This window comes from Ammospiza caudacuta, chromosome 8 (genome assembly GCF_027887145.1).
Source record: "Ammospiza caudacuta isolate bAmmCau1 chromosome 8, bAmmCau1.pri, whole genome shotgun sequence".
Lineage (NCBI taxonomy): Eukaryota > Metazoa > Chordata > Aves > Passeriformes > Passerellidae > Ammospiza > Ammospiza caudacuta.
The window spans coordinates 38,347,568-38,366,554 of NC_080600.1; the positions used below are offsets into that span (position 1 = coordinate 38,347,568).

Genomic DNA, 18,987 nt, shown 5'->3' on the forward strand with positions numbered 1-18,987 from the left:
CTGTGCTGTTGGAATTGCTGCCCTGGCTCTGAATTTAGAATAAAACAGGTCTCATCCTTTTGCTGGATAAAAAGTTTTAGGCAGTTTGAGGTTTTTTTGGTTCAACACCAGTGAAGGCTTTTCAGAACCTCACAGAGCTCTAATTGATTTTCTTTTCTCCACACCACAAAGGAGGTAAGAAACACAAACTCCTTTGATTTGGGTGTAAATAAAAACTAAAACTGCTGAATTTGTTTCACAAGTATTTGTGCAGGGATGTGCTAGAGGCATACAAAATTCAGGAATTCTGATAATTTAGAAGTCTTACCACAGATCTGTTCAAACTTCTGTGCTCTAAGTCATTTTGAGCAATTCTTTTTTAGTTTTGGTGACTGTTTGCTGCAGCATCCAAATACCTAAAGACAAATATTCATCAGTGAAGCTGCTGCTTTGCAAAATCTAATTTGCTTGAAAATTAACTGTTCAACCAGGTTTAATACTGGTGAGTGGTTAGCATATTTCTGGCAATCATGATCAATATATAAACTAGCATGAAATAAAATCAATTTTATTTTAAAGAGAACTATTTAATGTTGAAATTTTAATGAGATAATTTCTGTGATGTAGTGTTTGTTAATGTGCAAGTGCTGGTCCTTCAGATATTCAGTTAATTCAGTAAAGCTTTTAAGTGCATGCTTAGATCTGCCAAATCAAACACGCAGTTAAGTAATTAACAAAGCAAGTACTCAGTTTTTAATTCAGTTTAAAAGAACTAAATAGAAGAAATTAATTGTTAGAAATTATCTGGTTGCTATTAAACAGAATGTGAAAGCAGCATTGGAACATAATAAAAGTTATTCAGTTAATATATAGACATCTTTCAACCAAAGAAAAGATTTGGATGAACGAGATGGAGTCAACAGAGAAGTCAGGTTTGTAGATTATTACAGTGAATGGACATTTTTTCAGATGTATTTCCCACCATAGTGTAAATCCATTTGTGTCAGGCAGGTTGCAAGAGAAATGCTGGCTGTGGCCCATGTGTCACCAGCTGGTGGCCATAAGCTCTAAAAGGAGGAGAACATCCCTCTGCTGCCTCCTCTTGCAGCCTGGATATGCAGACAACATACATGTGGTTATGCAAAAAGTGTTACAAGTGAGCAAATTGCTGTCCAGTGTCAGTAGCAGTGGTTTTAGCCCTTACCACCAAGTGTCTTTGCAAACCAGACCAAGCTCACTTTGCCATATGATATCTTCTCTACCTTTACTGTTACTCATGGTGGTCTCCACAGTTTGAAAATGGGTTGTTATTTCTTTGGTTCTGACTGTTTCAATGTATTAGGTCTAATGTAACCTTCATGTAAGGGCGGCCATGTGAAATGAACTTATGTTAGCAATGAATTTAGCCCATTTGTATTAGAAATGAATAGCACAGAGGTAGTCCTCAGGGTCTCAGGCAACTGCTACAGTGATCAGTTTGGTTGTTCTAATATAATAAGCAGATATTGACTTAGTTGGAGTGAACACCAAGATTTACTGTCATGAAAGCTAAAATATCGACTGAGGGAAAACCAGAGTCAATATTTACCTTGAGGGACAATAAATCTTGATGTTCACTGAAATATGAAGTCACTATGATTTTCAGAAGTGTTGAACCTCATTCTAGTTTATTCTGCAGGTGCTCATCAGACAGGCTACCTGAAGTATAGGTAGGAATTTGTTATAATGAATAACATCATTTGAGCAAGTGCATTTATTTCTATAAGTCCTTTGCAAGCCTACATGTAACTAAGTAAGTTAGAGAACAATATAAATCACACCAAAGCTCTTGGGTGGTTAGATATTTGGATTTTTCATTAAAATGCAAGTATCAGCTATTAAAAGAGAAAATAAATAGATTAATACTTGTATATCTTGTTAAAGTAACTGTCCACATCAATAATGCATTAGCAAGGTCTCAGGATTTGCATTGGAGTGAATGGGAACTGGGTTGTTTTATTAGGGTAAGCTTTAGCAGTCTGTCTCTTAAAAGGTAGCTTTTGTCCTTCCCTTTAATTTATTGAGATCTGTTCCCATCAACTCGATTTTGGGACTCAGGTGTTAGAGCAGTGTTCTGGGTTAATTCAGGCTACAAAGGGATACAGCGATCCAGTCAAAGGCAGCAGCAAAACTCCCCTTGGCTTCAGATAGGCATCATTACAGCCCTTGGTTCACTGAGCCCAAAACCCAGCAGGTAAATATGAATAAAAACTGAGGAAAGCAGTTAATTTGCTAAAATTCCAGAAGACTGTGTTTATTTCTTGAGGCAATGAGGGATGAAGCCAGGCTGGTTGCCCTGGGTGATCTCTGCAGCTCCTCACAGGTCAAGTGTCTGCAGCTTCCAGCATCATTCTCCCTCCATGCAGAACAATGGATTCCTGTGCCTATTGCATGGAATTCATTTTATTTTTGTCCTTCAGGACATGGATTGTGGCACTGCAGTTCCATACAGGGGCTCAGTATGAAGGGGTTTGTAAATGCACTGTCGTAGCAGGTTTGCATAAGCTTGGGGAAGGGTGAGCATTAAGCAGATGATTTTCAAAGGAACTGTTGTCTTTGTGCTTGGGAAGAGAAGTGTCCCAGCTTTACAAGGGACTTCTGTATCTGCAGCAGAGTTAGTGGATGGCAAACTTGGTGGGGGCCAGGAGACCATGTGTAATTTGAAGGTTGGATGCCCTCTGTAACAGGCAGGGATCCATGGGAGCACATCCCAACCCCCTCCAGCATTGGGTGCTTTGGGTTCCCGGGTTGGTGGGGAATGAGAACACCACATCCCATCCCAGCCTCTGTTCAGGGTCAGGACAGGGGTGCTCCCATGGACCCAGGAGGTGAGAAGTGAACCTAGGGTCCTCTGTTTTGTGGGACCCACAGAACAGCAATGCTTAGTCAAAACTTTTTGAAAATGAAGAATCAAGAGCATGTCTGTTTGACCACCTTAAGTAGCACAGCTCCTAGCAAAAACAGAAATGGAAGGCTTCAAGGTTTACTGTAGGTTTTTTCCAAATTAAAAAAAAAGAAAAGAAGAAAAAGGAGGAATTGGAGGTGATTGAAAACAAATTATGGCAAGCCAGGAGAGAAAATAGGAGGAAAGCATTGTCCTGTGGAGTAAAGAACCACATGCCGCATCACTGTGGTTTTTAAATGCAAAGATGAAGTTAGAAATTGTATTCACAGCTTCCTGAACTCATTCCCACTGAGTTCCACCCGTGGAAATCTTGCATCTCCTTGAGACTCCCACTTAAGAGCTTAATGATGTCCAGGGGTGCCTGTTGTAACTTGTTCTGAAGAAATCTGTCCCTCCCGGTGACGCAGGTGGTTATTTACATCTCCCCAGTGTCCCAGAGGTGCTGCCAGAGATGGCATTGCTCAGCACTGGCACAGGGCAGAGGAGAGAGCTTGTTCACAACAATGTGCTGTGGTGTCAGCACAATATTTTAGGAAAACAGGTTATTTGGGACAGCTGTAATTCAGGTTTTTGATGGTGAGTGGAAGCTGGGGATCCTGACTGAAGAGGAAATACTGCACAGGTCAGCAGCAGATCACTGGGGATCTGAGGTACCCCAGGGACAAGCAGCCAGGGCTGTGTCCCCTCCCTCCTCCAGCACAAAGTGGGATGTCTGTCTGTCTGTCTGTTGGAGGAGGAAGAGAGCTGATGGCACTTCACACGTAATTGAACAGGTTTGACACAGTCAGACAGCAGGCTAGGAGTGCTCTATTAATGGCTTTGCTATTGTGATCCTCCCTGCTCTTTAAAGAGCACATTTGAAGTATCACTTCACATTATGTCTATTTGTGTCAGTGCCTATGGGATTTCTGTTTTGGCTCACAGGATTCCTCAGATTGATTGTAGTGGCATCCCATGCCTGCCCAACTCTGTCTGGTTTTCCTACACAGTTACTACAGCACGTACATGCCACAGGAGGTTTTGACCACTAAAACACATTTATGGTAAATGCCTCATGTTAAGCCTTTGCTGGGTTTTGCTGGTTAGGAGAGGTCTGAGGTTTAATAGATGTTAAGGTGGAGCAATCAGAGGTCACTGAGACAACGAGATGGGATTCCCAAGCTCTTGGCCTCAGCCTGGCTTCAAGTAGCAGCATGAGTGCTGGGAGCCTGCAGGTTCACAGTGGTATACCCTAACCCTGAGGAAGGGTTATTCATTAGAGAAAGGAAAAGAATCTTTAATCCCCAAAGCTGCTGTTTGTGCTGGACTGCTGTGGCTACCCTCCCCAGAAGTCTAAAAGCAGGAACAGACCACCCAGCTCTTAATAGAACTTACTTATTGAGCTTTACCATCCTTGACACTGCCCTTCTCACTGGGCTCGCCCCTGGCAGCCAGTTTTGTCCAAGCTTGGCTCTTTGCTCATTCCCTCTTTGATGAGGAAAAAACTGATCATGCCTCAAGCACCTGTTTCCCTCACTGATCATGTCCTGTGGATGACAGGGTGTTTTATCAGGCAACATAGGCAGGCTGTAGTTTTTCCTTCCCCCTGTGGAGCAGGGAAACTAATAAATACTCCCTGACTCTACATCCATCTCCTGGATGGATGTCTGTGGGGAACACAAAGGCTTTGCAGTGCCTGAAGAGGGGGGATTGCTGTTGTCCCTGGCACATGCAGAGATGTGGCTGCTGCAGTCAGTGGAGGTGACAGGCTGGTGGGGCAGGATGGTGGCTTCAGCTGTGTCCCAGCATCCATGGGCTCCCAGGCTTGGTGAGTGCTGCTTTTCTGTGCTCCCGTGTACACAGTTAATGATAACGAGCCTGGCTGCTCAGCTAATTAGCACTGCTTGTGGTGCTGCTTGCTCAGCTCTGAGTGCACTTTGTACAATGCACAGACACCTGTACACTCTGGAGTTGGGCCAAGTGCCAGTGCCTTGGTGCACAGCCCACACAGAACCAGAAAGTGGCTTCAGTTCAAATGGACCTTAAAGATCATCTCGTTTGCAGCTCCCCCATCATGGGCAGGGACACCTTCTGCTAGTTCAGGTTGCTCAAAGCCACATCCAGGTTTGTAATTTGTGCTTAACAATATGTGCTTAATAATAATGTGCTAATGGTATGGCTGCCTTTGCCCCTTTTGTTTCCTTCCTTCTCCCCTCCTCTGTGTGAAATGTGATTCTCTTACTGGTTCATATTGTCCTTGCCCTCACCAGTTCAAACTTTGATTTTCCTCTTTTCTGTGTTTTCACCTTTACATGTTTTCCACTTTTCATCCTCTGTTATTCTTCCTTCTCTGCTAAACCTATGCACAAGGTACAGACAGACCCACAGTTAAAATTAGTTTCAGACATTTTCTGCTTTGAAGGAGTTTTCCTTTTCAAGTTGTCTTCCTTCCATGAAGGAAGGTGAAATGAAGGTGATTTTCTGATGGGACACCAGTTTTGTTTTCAGACTGGTATCTGAATTTTCTTGTCTTCCCACATCCAAATATTATAAAGAGGATTTCTTTTTTCTTGTGTCCACAACATGTCTAGTCATAATCTGCTATTTTAAAATGAACCTGTAAATTATTAAGCATATGTCTGAATCTTTTTGGGGGGTATTGGGAGGAAGGCTATTGATTTATTCTACAAGTGAGAATGAAATGGCTTCGCAGCAGCAAGGCTGAGGAGGTTTTGGTATGTGGAAGAAGGAATTTTAGGTGTGTTGTATTTTTCCAGGGCAGCACATTATGCTTCATGCAAAGCAACAGGGAATACTGTATCTTCAAATCAGCTTCTGCAGACAAACCAGATTCAAAATAAATAACTTTTATTCATCACTGTAATAGAACTGTTGATGCATTCATTTATTTAAACCTAAAAATCTGCTGAAGTGCTATATCTCAGTGTACTGCTTTTAACAACCTGAATATCTGGCACCTTTTACCAAGCTTTTGGCTGTATTTTTCTCCCCATGTAGATACCATAGTTCAGGTGAACACGCTGTCGTGTTTGATTAGGAGATATGTTAGAGATAAGTCATTTGCAGGCAAAAAAGCGTTTACCATTTTTGTGTATAAAAATGAAATTTGTAGGAGGCATGAAATTTCATTCTTTTAGGGCAAATGGCTTATAAGAATGCATTAGAAGCAAAGGTAAATGAGTGCTGATTTTAAGTTTGTACCTGCTGAAATACAAAAGGATGTGGTACATACGATCTTGGTGAATGACATGTGATAGATTATCCCGAGAGCAGGCAGAGCAAATGAAATTGTAATGGAGTTCCTCTTCTGGCTGCAGGAAATAGCTGTTATTTATCCTGCTTCCGAAGATGCTGCATGCATACTGCTGTTCATTATATACTTAAAAATCCCTTGGCAAGTCAATAATGAATAAATGAACTGAAAGCCATTACAGCAGCCTTAGCATGGGGAGTGTAAGCCAGGATACTTTTCTGTGTGCTTTTTTGTGGTTTGTTCTGCAGACATGCTAACCTGGACAGTTCAGCTGAAGAGTTTGGTTCTTTCTCCTGTCAGGTACACGAGGCAGTCCCATGCTACAGTGAGTGCAATCAGTATTCCTGGGAAGTAGGACCATGGTCTCCATGCAAAATCAGCAGCGAAGAAAATTCCCTCCACTGTGGAGAAGGAATACAAACGAGGGAAGTCAGGTGCGTGAAGACAAAAGCTCAGGTATTCCAGATCAAAAAGAGCTGGTGTGTTCTTGCATAAAGCTGCAATATCTGGCCATCTGACAGTGAGTGTGTTGCTGAGTCCAGTGTATTGCAAATGAAAAGAAATGTGTGTTTATGTGCCATGGTTTACAGGAAAAGCATTTCAGAGATGCAGTCTTGGTTTTTCAGGAACACGGCATGATATTTAAATTAGTATTCTTCAACCTAAATGCCGTGTATACATAAAGCTCCCTGAGGTGCAAAGCCTCCATATTTTGATTTGCTAACATTTTCCCCAAGTAATAGCACTGCATGCACCAGAGTGGCATTCATTATTACTGAATATTCATTCCCCAGGCATGGGGAAATGCTGAGTTATTTCCAAATGTTCAGATGTTACTAGCAGGAGCACTAAGATTTGTTCTCGCTGGTTGTCACTTTCTGTTTGCTCCTTTGTCAGCCGATCACAGTTAAAATCCCTCTGTATGAAGTAACAAAAGCATGTTGTGCACGTAGCTGATTTCCATTTGCATTCACATATTAGTTTTTTGTTTGACCAGCCATGCTGCTTGTATTTGTTGTCATGTCTATGTCCTGTATGGGGTGGAGAAAACTTGTTGATACCCATCGTGCCTGTGATACTCTAATTAAAATGTGTGCTTTCTGTGTAGGTGTGTGAGCACTGCTGAGGACCACGGTGTGGAGACTGTGCCCAACGCTCTGTGCAGTCAGGCTGAGGTCCCAGAGGCAGTGCAGAAGTGTACCTTGTACTGTCCCAGTGAGTGTGCAGTGTCTGACTGGGGACAGTGGAGCCCATGTCCACAGGTAGGCTCTCCTGCCCGTGTCCCTGGCACTGTTCCTCACGCAGCAGTCTTCGCTTCTCCTTCAACTATTTCATGGCCTAGTTATTTTCTAGGAAAGTAAATTATTTTCTGAGGGATGTCAGGCTTAATGGATCCTGCCAGCATGGTTGAATCTGGAGATATTTATGTCTCTACAGAGACAGAGCTATAGAAAGTTGGTTAGTGAAACACATAGTTATTACTGTGACAGTTGATTCAACACATCCTTCCCCTTGTTCTGCTGCGGGAGAGGGCCCACACAAGCAGAGTGGCTGAAGGGACAGTATTGCAGCTGCTGAGTGCCTTAGGAAGTGTTTGCAGGGGAGACCTCTGTTAGTGGTGCATGACTGCCATAGCAACCTGCTGGTAAACTCTTGGGGTGACACTCCTCTGCGCAGGTTCTAGTCCTCAAGGAATGACAGCTCTCTCCTCCCAACACATATTGTTTCTGTCCAGTGTTTCCTCCTCCTCAAACACTTGGAGAAAGATTTGAGGCAGCAGCAGCAGAAGGGTATGACAGCAAGGTGCCTGAACAATTTGTCGTGTCATGAAATACTCAAAACTTTGTGAATTATGCAGGGAATTCAAGCCGCTGCGAAGTGCTCTGTGTTTTCCTAAATATGCAAAGATGGAAAGAAGTTGCAAATTCTGTGTTATGAAAAGCCTCTGGCCTCAAACCACGTGACTTCAGATCTATTGTTTCTCCTTGATCAGTGTTGAAATAGGTGCCAGGTTTAATCTCAGAGGGGTTTTTTAATAGACTTGCTTGATGTATTTAAGTGACAAACACATATTCATTGCCCCCATGTTAACAGGGCCATTACCAAAAGTTGAGTGGTTATTGGACAGGTATTTATACCAGTGCTGACACAGGTAATTTCCTTCCATAATATTTTGTGTAGCGTATCAATATACTCGGTAAGAACATGTCAAATAAAATCTTGTGTTTCATTTCCTGCGTTCACCTCCTCCTGAGCAGCGTGGTTTGATGAAGTATAACACTCTTGCAACCCATACAAATGCTTGGATACCTTTCAGAGTCCCACTGTGGTTGGGCTGTTTCTTTGCCATTGACTTTTCCAGGCATGGATTTTCTTCATTTTCGTACGCAGTGAGCTGATGCAGAGATCCCTGAGGCTCTTGAGTGTCTATCAGGTGCCTTGGTGGCAGTCAGTTGGTTATGTAGGACTGCTTGAAGCTTTAAGCACCCTCATATCCTTAAGACACACAGGATTTTTGCCTGAAGGCTCCTTTTCTTTGGCAATAGCGAAGCCTCTGTAGCCCACAGAAGCAGGAAAGGAAAGCCCAGAGCTCGTGGGCTGCACTCCATCAGACAGCACATCTCTTGGCAGGCACAGGGCCACATGCCACAGTCCCTGTGTCTCCTTGTACATCCCTTTGCCATGGTGGATGTTAATTCATAAATGTGAGGGCATCTGCATGCCAATGCAATTAACTGAACAATATGTTTTCACAAGCTGTTCTGCAATGCTTTGTTGTGAAACTGAGATGCCTGTGTGCTGATGGAGCATGTGTTCCCATAGTTCTGTCCAGATACAAGAAAATAAACAGCTTGAAGTTTTATGGGCAAATAAAACCCTCCCTTTGATGAGTTTACTGCAGTGCTGTCTCCCTTTTACAGCTACTCTGGCTGTTTGTGGTGGGTTTTGAGAGGCAACCACACAGCACAGTCCCTCCCAGATGCTCCGCATCTCCAAGGCGAGTGCTGGGCTTGCTGTTAGTGCAGAATGGCTGTGCTGTTCCACTGGTGTGTCTTTGGCGGGTGTGGGGCAGGGATTGAGGGAATCGTGGTGGCTGGAGTGTGGCACTGCCAACACCAGGGTGATTAATGAACCTTCCATCTCCTGAGCCACCAGGAAAGGTGGTCAATTGGGACAGCTGTGAGTCGAGAAACTCATATTACAATGAACATTTGGAAGATATTGTATTGTAATGAAAAAACAAAACTGTGCATCCTGGCTGCTCTATTTCAAGCACATTTACATTTCATACCACAATAGTTGGCACTCTTTTAGTCATAGCACTCATGAGGCAGCTGCCAAAGACCATTCCAGGAAGTCTTCCTGTCGCTCTGGTCATGTTTGGCTTGCTGGAGATAAAGAGGATTTATGAAACTTGACAAATTCTAGTTTGTAAAAAGTGAATGATCACAATTTCAGCCTCATCTTTGCCTGAGGAGCTTTTTGATTTGAGATATTTACCTAAGATTTTGGTCAGGTGAGAATTCTTTGCCAGTCGCTTTGGTGTTCTGCTCATGTTTTACAGTGTTGATAATAAATTCATCCTGATAGCAGAATAACTAACTCTTATCAACTGAATATAAAAAGGCCTTTTAGATTATCCGTTGTACTTTGTCAATATGTCATTGTACTCTGGATACTTTCTAGGGTATTACTTGGTTTTATCTTGTAGCAATATTCTTCCCATGTGAGTTTTCCACTTTTAGGATGGTAAATGGTCTTCAATCGTGTTGAAATCAATGAGTCATAAAGGTGGCGACTGCTTTGTCAATGGAAAGTATTTTCTTCAATACTTTTTTCTGCTAAAACATTGTATTTGTTCTACCTTCTTTGGCTGCATTTTCCTTTTGCTTTTAAATACTTTTGTGGTCTTTTATAATTTCAGATGCTCCCACAATTCTTTTATGTGTGTTTTTCAACTGAATTACGTATTTTGCATCTTGATTATGGTGCTATTTAACACTGCAACACAAAGGTAAATTTTAATGTTTCATCTAATGGTCAGAAATGAAGCTGTCAGAAATACAATGCCTTAAGGTTGCTTTGAGGTTTTGTCTCTCTACTGGATCCAAGAATTGCATAGTAACTGAATTAAATCTTCCCTATTATTCTCACTTTTTCTATTGAGAGATTAAAACCATTCAAAATGGTTTTCCCTGTGGTTGAAGACTATTTTTTTGGCTTATAATGTTTTGTTCTTTGTCACTAAGTAACATCCAAGTGACTTAAATATCAAGCTTTAAAGTCATTTAACATAACAGTTTGAAGCTTGCTAGTTAAAAACAACAACAAAAAAGCCAAAAATAACAAGGAAAAGAAAAACCAACAAAAACCCACAAGGAAATTAGGTTGACTTGCATTTTGCTTAAGAGATTTCATATTTGTTCCAGGGACAATAGCCTGTTCAGTCAGACATCATCACTTGATTGCTCAAAGACCCAGCTAAACAATCTGGGAACTGAAATCCTGTCATCTCTGTTACATATTCAGTGATGGAATAACACACACTTCCTGTGGCGTCTCGACTTTGTATTCATCTGACTTGGAAATGTAATTAATTGACTTCAATTGAATTCATCAAAGCATTCTTAAAAAGAGTTAATATGCGAGTGGTGCTACAAGTCCCTGAAATAATTACCTCAAATCTATTTCGTTAGCTCTCTGTCGGCGGATGGCTGTCGCAGCCCCCGGTGTGGATTGGAGTGGCCTCCTTGCTTGCCTCAGCTGTTGGCATTTCTAGCAGCTAATTCCAAGAGGTCTGAAATTAGTTAATTATAGGAGGTTGTGTGTGTGGTGAGTGAGAGCAGCTGTCTCCATTTCAGCGAGCGTTTTCCTCATGGATCGATGGCGATGTGCCGCGCTCGGGACTCGCGACAATTGAGTTATTATTCCCTGGAATCCACGGGGGGAGTGGGACACCCACAAGTGACCGGATCAAAAGTGTCACCAAGCGATACACAGAGCTCCCAGCTCTGCAGTGACTTTCCTTGCTGGAGTTGTTGCATTTTGGAAATGCCAACTGGAAGGGAAATTGTGGACTCCTGTAGACTCTGAGAGTCACTGTGTGGATTATGAAAGTCTCCGTCACAACTGATGCCTGAACACAGGACAGGCAAGGTTGGAAGGACCACTGGAGGTGATCTGGTCCTTTCTTTTCAAGCAGGATTCCCCAGAACACATTCCTCAGAACTGTGTCCTCAAACAGCTTTTGGATATCTCCAGAGGAAGCTCCCCAACTTCTCTGGGTTTGGCACGTAAGTTTGGCAGAGGAGCTGCAATGTGAAGGCTGAACTGAAGAGTGAGGCTTGCACAGAGTTGTCTTTCTAGCCCAAGAGATAATTTATTCAAACAAGCATGAGGATTCTGCTGGTCAAGGCTTTTTTGGAAGAAAATGCTCTTCTCCTTTTGCATACCTGTGACTTGGATGTTTTTGTATGTCTTTGTCAAAAAAAGTGGGTAACTGCTGCATTTTATATATTCATTATTTTATTTTTATTAATCTTTGTTAACAATCACTTTTTTAAGTTATTTAAGTGTGGAGGCAGGCAAGGTTTCAGAACCTGGATGCATCTGAGAAAGAAAATTTATGCAAATGCATTTTCATTTCAAAAGACTGCTGGTGTTATTGTAAATGGCTTGTTAAATTGTTACAAAACATCCACACTGGCATGAACAATGTAATGGTTCATTGCTCTGTTAAAAATAGTCAAATACGGTTGCTGCCTTTGCATTTACCTTATTTTAAGATTGTATGTTTGCTTATGAATAGCCAGTTAAGAATAATGCAGCCAGCTATTTATAGTGCAGGATGCATTATACAAGCTGCCTGATAAATTAAACAGCTTAAAGGGCCCTGTAATGGGTTACAGCCTCTGTGCTGTACAATTATGATGCATATGAAAGCCTGGATCAATGAACAGCTCTTAAATTCCATCCCAAAGAGGGTCTAGTAGTGTGTATTAATGTGTGATATGTTAACAGCTCTTAGACTGGAACTTAGTTTCATAACCTTGCAGCTTTATTTTATTTTATACCCTTCTCTTCCAGAACAAACTTCCTGTGCTTTGTCAGTTCTGTGATTGTCTGAAGCAAAGGCTGGGTGCATCCTTTGTGTATGTTTTTGTCCCTCACTTTTTATGTTAGCTTTAAATAGTGACAAGTGGTCATGGTGGAAAAATAGCTTTGGCTAGAAGAAATATTCTAAAATGCAGTAGTCAATAGTGCCAGAAATTTCCCCATAGAACCAAGATGGCTGTTATAATTTCTAAACGGTCCTTTGAGAAAAACCTTGATTTATTCCTGCCTTAACATTTTATAGACCTCTCATTGCTTCAGCATATTTTGTTTCTGTAGAGGTTTATATAATCTCACCTGTGGATCTGTGGCTCTAGCTCAACTTTTTCGTACTATATGGAAAAGAATAATGGAAATGGTGAGGTTTAATACTATAAAGTAGGCTGGAGCAGTACAGTTATACCCATAAAGAAATCTACTGTCTGTGTATGACATGCTACTGCTGTAGGCTATTGATGTGGCCCCTGAGGTGGCACCCCATTATTATTTTCATCAAAAAATTAATTCTGTTCCTGTTACCAGTTCCAAAGGATGCATATGACAGAATTACCAACCCCATTGCTTACAGTCATCAACAAAGAATCTGAACAAGCAACATAGTATGGAAAAATTATTAGCCAAACTGATTTGCACCTGATCTTGAAGGTACATAGAGGTCTCCAGGCCTCTGACCTTCCACCTCCATGCACCACAGCTGCCTCCATTTCTTAGGACTTGTTTCCTCCCCTATTATTTATGGGCAGTGGGCACCCATGATCATTGTCCTTCCTTGATCCATAGATCTTTATTCCTAGTCTGGGTGGTGTCAGAAGTGGGTTTCAGTTTCCCAGAATAGGGAACATTTTCTGTTACACACATTTCTGTCTCATAGTTACATTCCAAATTCTCCCATCTGTGGGAGAGTTAAGGGATTTTTGACCACAGGCATAAAGTAAGTATCATGAGCATAAAGAGATGATCTTAGAAATACAAGTCAAACTCCCACTCCTGAACACATCTGTTGTTGGCACCTGCCTTTCCTTCTGCTTCCACTGAGGAAATGTTGGCTGATGCTGAGCACAAACCAGTTGCAGTAGCCTTACAGAAGGCAATGGCTAACTTAATGTAAAAAAAATGTTAAAAGCTTCATCTGTCATCAGTGAAAGCACTAGTTACTAATAGAGTAGTAGAAAGTAAAATAATGTCTTTGGAAGTGTAGCATCCACTCAGTGGGAAGAGAGGAGTTGTAAATGAACATACTCAGTAAAACACTGCTGAATCACAGTGGGTTTCATTTATTTAAAACCCCAGAAACTGAGCATTCATACATGCTTGTGATTAGAAACTTGGATCCCTTGGGCAGATCCAGCCTGGATCCATGTACCTTCTGTTTTGTATGGAAGGTTACTTGAGCAGTGAAATTAGTTTTATCATTTTCTTCATTTGTGAGACTATTCAGAATCAACCTGTTATCCAGCTTAAATCTCAATCCCACAGCAATTTCTTACTTTGGGTACTCAAGAAATATTTCTTTCTTTTGCTGCCTTTTCTCTAAATTGATGGCTGCCATTTCTGTCCTGCCTCCTAAGCCTGTGATTTGCCATTGATAGTGATTGGTTTTGCTCTCAGTATTTTCTAAGATCCACATTCAGGACTAGACATGCCCCTTGGCATTGCTTGTTAGTACCCTCAGCATCTCTCCACTGGCAACAATCCCTCTTCTTTACTTCACTGTTCACATCTCCTAATGACATCAAGTCTGCCAATCCATTCCTCAACCTTTGCTATGCCATAAATATTTGATTTTTTTGTTCCAGCCTGTGTTTTTGGGGGGGTCCTGCAGGAACTGTGCACCCAAGCCCATTGAGATTTCAGGGTAGCTGGATACTCAGCTCCCTCTTGCTCCTTTGAAAATTCCAGCTTTCATCTTTCTCTTTGCAAGTCATTCCCTCCTGCTGCTTACTCAGTTCCATATATATTTGGCTCAGTTTTTTACATGGTTAACTTGAAAGAGCAAGGGCAGAAAATCAATTATAAAACTAAATTGACTTCTCAATTGACGTTAAGAGAAATTCAACAAATAATATTACAGGATATTAGTTACAGTTTGCCAACTTTGAATTTTTGTGTTTCCCATCTCCTCAGCTTGATTAAATGAATGCTTTTCCTACAGAAATTCCTTATTATTCAAAACTAGTAAAAGTGGGGGGCTTATTGCATCAGCTCTGGCTTCTGAGCCCCATGGCTCATCAGCACAGTGAGAATTCTGGCTTCAGAGCATCAGTAAACCAGTTGTTTGTTTGGATCCTGGCAAACACCAGAGAGATTTTGACCTGTTAGACTGGTCTGCTGCCTACCAGGAGGAAATCTGAGAGGGAGAATGGTCCTGCCAGCCAGGAAAGCTCTGAGGCTCTGTAACAGCACTGGGCTGCAGCAATGTCCTATAAAAGAGCACAACGGGGGCTGTGCTAGACAGGGGGAAAATACTATTTTATTAAAAGAATTTACTTATCTAAAAATGAGGCACATTTTCTGTCTGCAGGTTCTTATTTTAAAGGGAGCAAAAGCTGGTCTTTCTGAGCTGGCACAGACAGCTTCTGTCACAGCAGCCATTGATTTTTTTTTTCCCCTTGGTAACATAATTCAGAGAAACATTAATTAGGAGTAGCTGCTGAGATACATGCTTTGATTTTTTTCCTTAGTCATTTTGCTTTATTGGCAAATCATTTAAGTTATTAGTGTTAGTTGTGAGAATGAACAATCAGATTAGTGGTGAAAAAGGCAGTAAACTATTGGTAAACACTTAGCATAGGTTTAATTTTCAGATAATTAGAAACAATTGGGTATTTTAGCTGACCAAGGGTATTCAAATAAGATTACCATTTAAAATGATTTGACAAGGTGTGTGTCAGCAATAAAAATGTAATGGATTTTCCTTCATGTAGTGTAAACATAAGGAAATAGGCCCTGACAATGTATTTTAAGACCAGACCAGACTTTTTTCCCCATTTGTTCTGATGTTTATTCTGTTCAGTTTTGCTGTCATCTGTGCAGCTAATCCAGTTTACAGCAGCCTGAGATCCAGATTTATGCTGCAAGGCCATTACATTTCCCTTTAATATTCACAATACAGGAATTATCCACACTTCCACCCGTGCAGTGTTCAGTGTTTGCAGGCTGTTTGTTGCATGGTAATAAGCCCATGGTTTTAAACTGTTAGTTATTTTTTGTAATTATAGTACTTCATAGAAGAATCATGTTTTAAATCCCCAAGCATTTATGAAAATGTGGTTCTATGTGCATTGTTCTGGGGCTTTTTTGTTTTGTTTTCTTTGCTGTTCCTGAGCAATCCTAATGAGAAACTGTTAGGAGTTAAATGGGTCATCTTGTTCGATAAATGGTGGTGAATACTTTTAATAAGGGATTTATTTCCATTAGGTTTGCTGTGACCACCTCCACTCACCTATTCCTGTTACTGGATTGTGGGAAAATCGCTCTGTGCTGCAGTTCTATGAGAGTGAGGATCAAGGGCTGCTAAAAACAAACAGTTTTCATGCCTGTGATGCACAAATAGAAATGAAAACCTGCCTCAGTTGGTTCATATTCCTGTGAAAATGTAAACAAGCAAATCCTGGTTTATAGGCAGCTGGACATCAGTATTTGGTATCACATATTCTGAAAAGTCACCTCGTCTTGTCAGCATCATAACTGATATGCAATTACAAATGTCCTTCCTTGAAATGAGTGCTTTGCTGTAACATCAGATACTACTTAAAATGCATTAATTGTGACAAAAATCCTGTCCTGTTATTCAGTACTGTGGCATTTTACTGGAAGTCTTTGAAGGAGGTGCAAAGCAGGGCACAGCAAAGTGGTGCAATCTTTGTCCCAGTGTCCCCAAGGATCTTTATCAAAAAACATGGAAAATACAGTGTGGCAGGGCTAAAATAGTAAGATCTGGGTGGATAAAAGATGATTTTTAGTAATCTTAGATTCTTAACTCTGAACCACATTTCTTTTCTTTCATGTGCTTTTAAGTATAGTTAGGACAGGAGTGGGGTTGCATCCTGCCTCCATGTGGCCATGGATGTGCGTGAGCAGCCCTGGTCTGTGGTGTCTGTGTGGTTTCCTGGGGTCAGTGATGTCTGTGTGATTTACTGGGGTCTCTGTACTGTCCATCCCTTCTCTGTCCAGGTGTGTGACCCCAATATTATGCAAACCCGAACCCGACAAGTGCTGAGGTCTCCTGTCAGTTCAAAGCCCTGCCCTGAAGTTTCTCAAATGAAGCCATGCATTCTTAATCAAAATTGCTTCCAATACCACTACAACCTAACAGGTAGGTACAAATTTTCAATATACCCTTAGTATGTGTTTTTAGTTGTTTCTTGTGGTGTTAGTTAAAGCCTTGACATTGGTAGTTTCAATAAAGTTAATTACACGCCTGCATTTTTACACATTAGTGGACAAATGCACAATTTCTGTATTTAAGTTGTTGCGAGTACATTGGAAATAAAGCATGCTAAAATGGGATGTTCAATGGGTTATCAACATAATTAATTACAAAATTCCAATTAAAAGAGTGTCATCTGTGTGGTTCTGGTGAAGCCAATAATACCAACAGAAATCTGCTTTGAAGGCAATATGAGTTATGTGGGTGGGCCTAGGATATTCAGAGCAAAATGCATTATTTAGGACCTTAGAAGCAGTTGGTTCTGTTGCAAACAAATGAACAAAAAAACCCAAAAAATTCCTTTTGTTTTGACCAGCTGAAATAAATGAGAAAGGCATACAGAGGAGAGATCTAAGAGGAGTTTGGGAGCTGGTGGGAAGGGAGAACAAAGCAAGATAAAATATATGAATATAAACTCAGCCTGTTTGTAATAAAAGCCCTAGAAACACAGGCAGCAGGATGATGCCTTTTTTATCATCACATTTCAGAAATGCAGAACATTTATGTGTTCATGTTTATCAGGGGTGGAAGACACAAAGTAATAGGTTTTCTTCTCATCCTTCTTATTTATTGGTGGTGTATGGAAATTTTAGTGGCTTCTGTTATGCTTTTTGTTTATTTTAAATGGTGTTTTAAAGCTTATTTCAGTTTAGTTGTATTCCGACCAACATAATTTCAGACACGTAATAAGATATTAATTTCCTTCCACGAGAAATACTGCTTTTATTTCATGACTATTAGAGTTTAGTTTTAAATAATGGATAGCTTTGCCTGGAGACAAAAACAGGTTAAACCAGAGTTCCCCTTCAGAAACTTCCCCAGCTGCTTTATCACAGTGGAATTTTACTTCAGACAATAGAGCCTTGTACCTGTGCCAAGTGGATTGAGCTGATAGCCTTTATCAGTGCTCAGCATGTGCACTCTGATGTAGCGGTGTCATCACGGGATGCGGTATGGGACTGCGGAGAGAACGTGTCTCCTCTGAGGCTTGCCTGGCTCTCAGAACAACTTCCTTTTGTGTGGGGGGTTGTTCTTGGCTGTGGGATGCCCTGACATGGAGAAGTGCTGCTGTGGGTGGAGGTAACACCCATGTTCAGGGCTTCAGAGCCAGCCTGGATGGGGCTTTGAGCTGCCTGGTCTAGGGGAAGGTGTCCCTGCCATGGCAGGGGATTGAAGCTACACAATCTTTAGGGTCCCTTCCAGGCCATTCTGTGATTGTATGACTCTGTGCTGGGTGTAAAGCTGAGCTGCAGCAGTGCACCCTTTGCTTTGTGTCTGCAGGCTGGAGCGGGTGCCAGCTGGGTGCCAATGCCACCTGCGGTCACGGCGAGCGCCGCCGCCTCCTGAGCTGCCGGCGCAGCGACGGCGCCGCGGTCAGCATGCAGCTGTGCCAGAGGGTGAGCAGCCTGGGACGCTCCCTGGGGTTCCTGATCCATGCTAAGATATTCCCCATGAATGGGGAAAAGGTTTTGTATGGTGCTGGGGGCTTTGGGAAACAGAGGGGTGTCAGTGGGTGGTGTCACTCCTTGAGTCCAACACACGGGGCATGGCTGCCAACCCTGCACCACCCCAAAGCTGGGGATCAGGGAGGGGATTGCGTCCTGCTGTTGGAAATCTAGGGTTGTCCTTTTGGAATGAGACCCAAACACTGAGGGATGCTTAGATGTGAAACTTTTCAGCACTGAAACTACAATCCACCTTCACCCTTGGCAAAGCTCCACATAAACACCATGGTGGTGCCCTGCAGAGCTGCTGCCAGCTCTTGCTTGGGTGCCTGGCAGTGGCAGGAGGTGGCTGGGGCCTGGGGAAGCTGATGCCTGTGTTTCCTGTCACAGCTGCACCTGGAGAAGCCCGTGCCCACGAGCAGCCGGTGTGTGGTGCCGTGTGCCGTGGACTGCCAGCTCTCGCCGTGGTCAGCCTGGTCGCAGTGCTCCCACACGTGTGGCGCCGGCGGTGAGTCCCTGCCTCCCTCCTGCCCCCCACAGCTCAGCACCCACAGGCCCAGGTGGGCTCAGGTACCCTGAGTAGGGGTGCAGAGCTCAGGGAGAGCCTCGAGCCACACCCGAATCCTTCAGAGGTGGCTTTGGAAAACTCTCAGGGTCCTGAGGTGGTGGGTGTTCAGGGCAAAGCAGGCTATTTTCAAAGTACTCTAAGGTGAAAAATGCACCTTAGGGAAAAAGTAGTCAGATGTCTGGAGGATTATTTATTAATTAATTCAAACTCTCAGAATTCAGTCACAGCAACTGTTAACTGCAGAGATGGGGAGTA

General features: G+C 42.2%; 1 protein-coding gene across 1 annotated transcript in view; it reads left to right on the forward strand.

The window, feature by feature from the left end:
* The window catches only part of THSD7B (thrombospondin type 1 domain containing 7B), a 245,473-nt gene that overhangs the window by 206,121 nt on the left and 20,365 nt on the right, over positions 1-18,987 (forward strand). Inside the window, exons 17-21 of the mRNA XM_058809582.1 lie at positions 6,477-6,610; positions 7,285-7,438; positions 16,464-16,605; positions 18,001-18,116; positions 18,555-18,672. Coding sequence (XP_058665565.1) covers positions 6,477-6,610; positions 7,285-7,438; positions 16,464-16,605; positions 18,001-18,116; positions 18,555-18,672 — 664 coding nt within the window. The remainder of the gene's footprint in view (positions 1-6,476; positions 6,611-7,284; positions 7,439-16,463; positions 16,606-18,000; positions 18,117-18,554; positions 18,673-18,987) is intronic.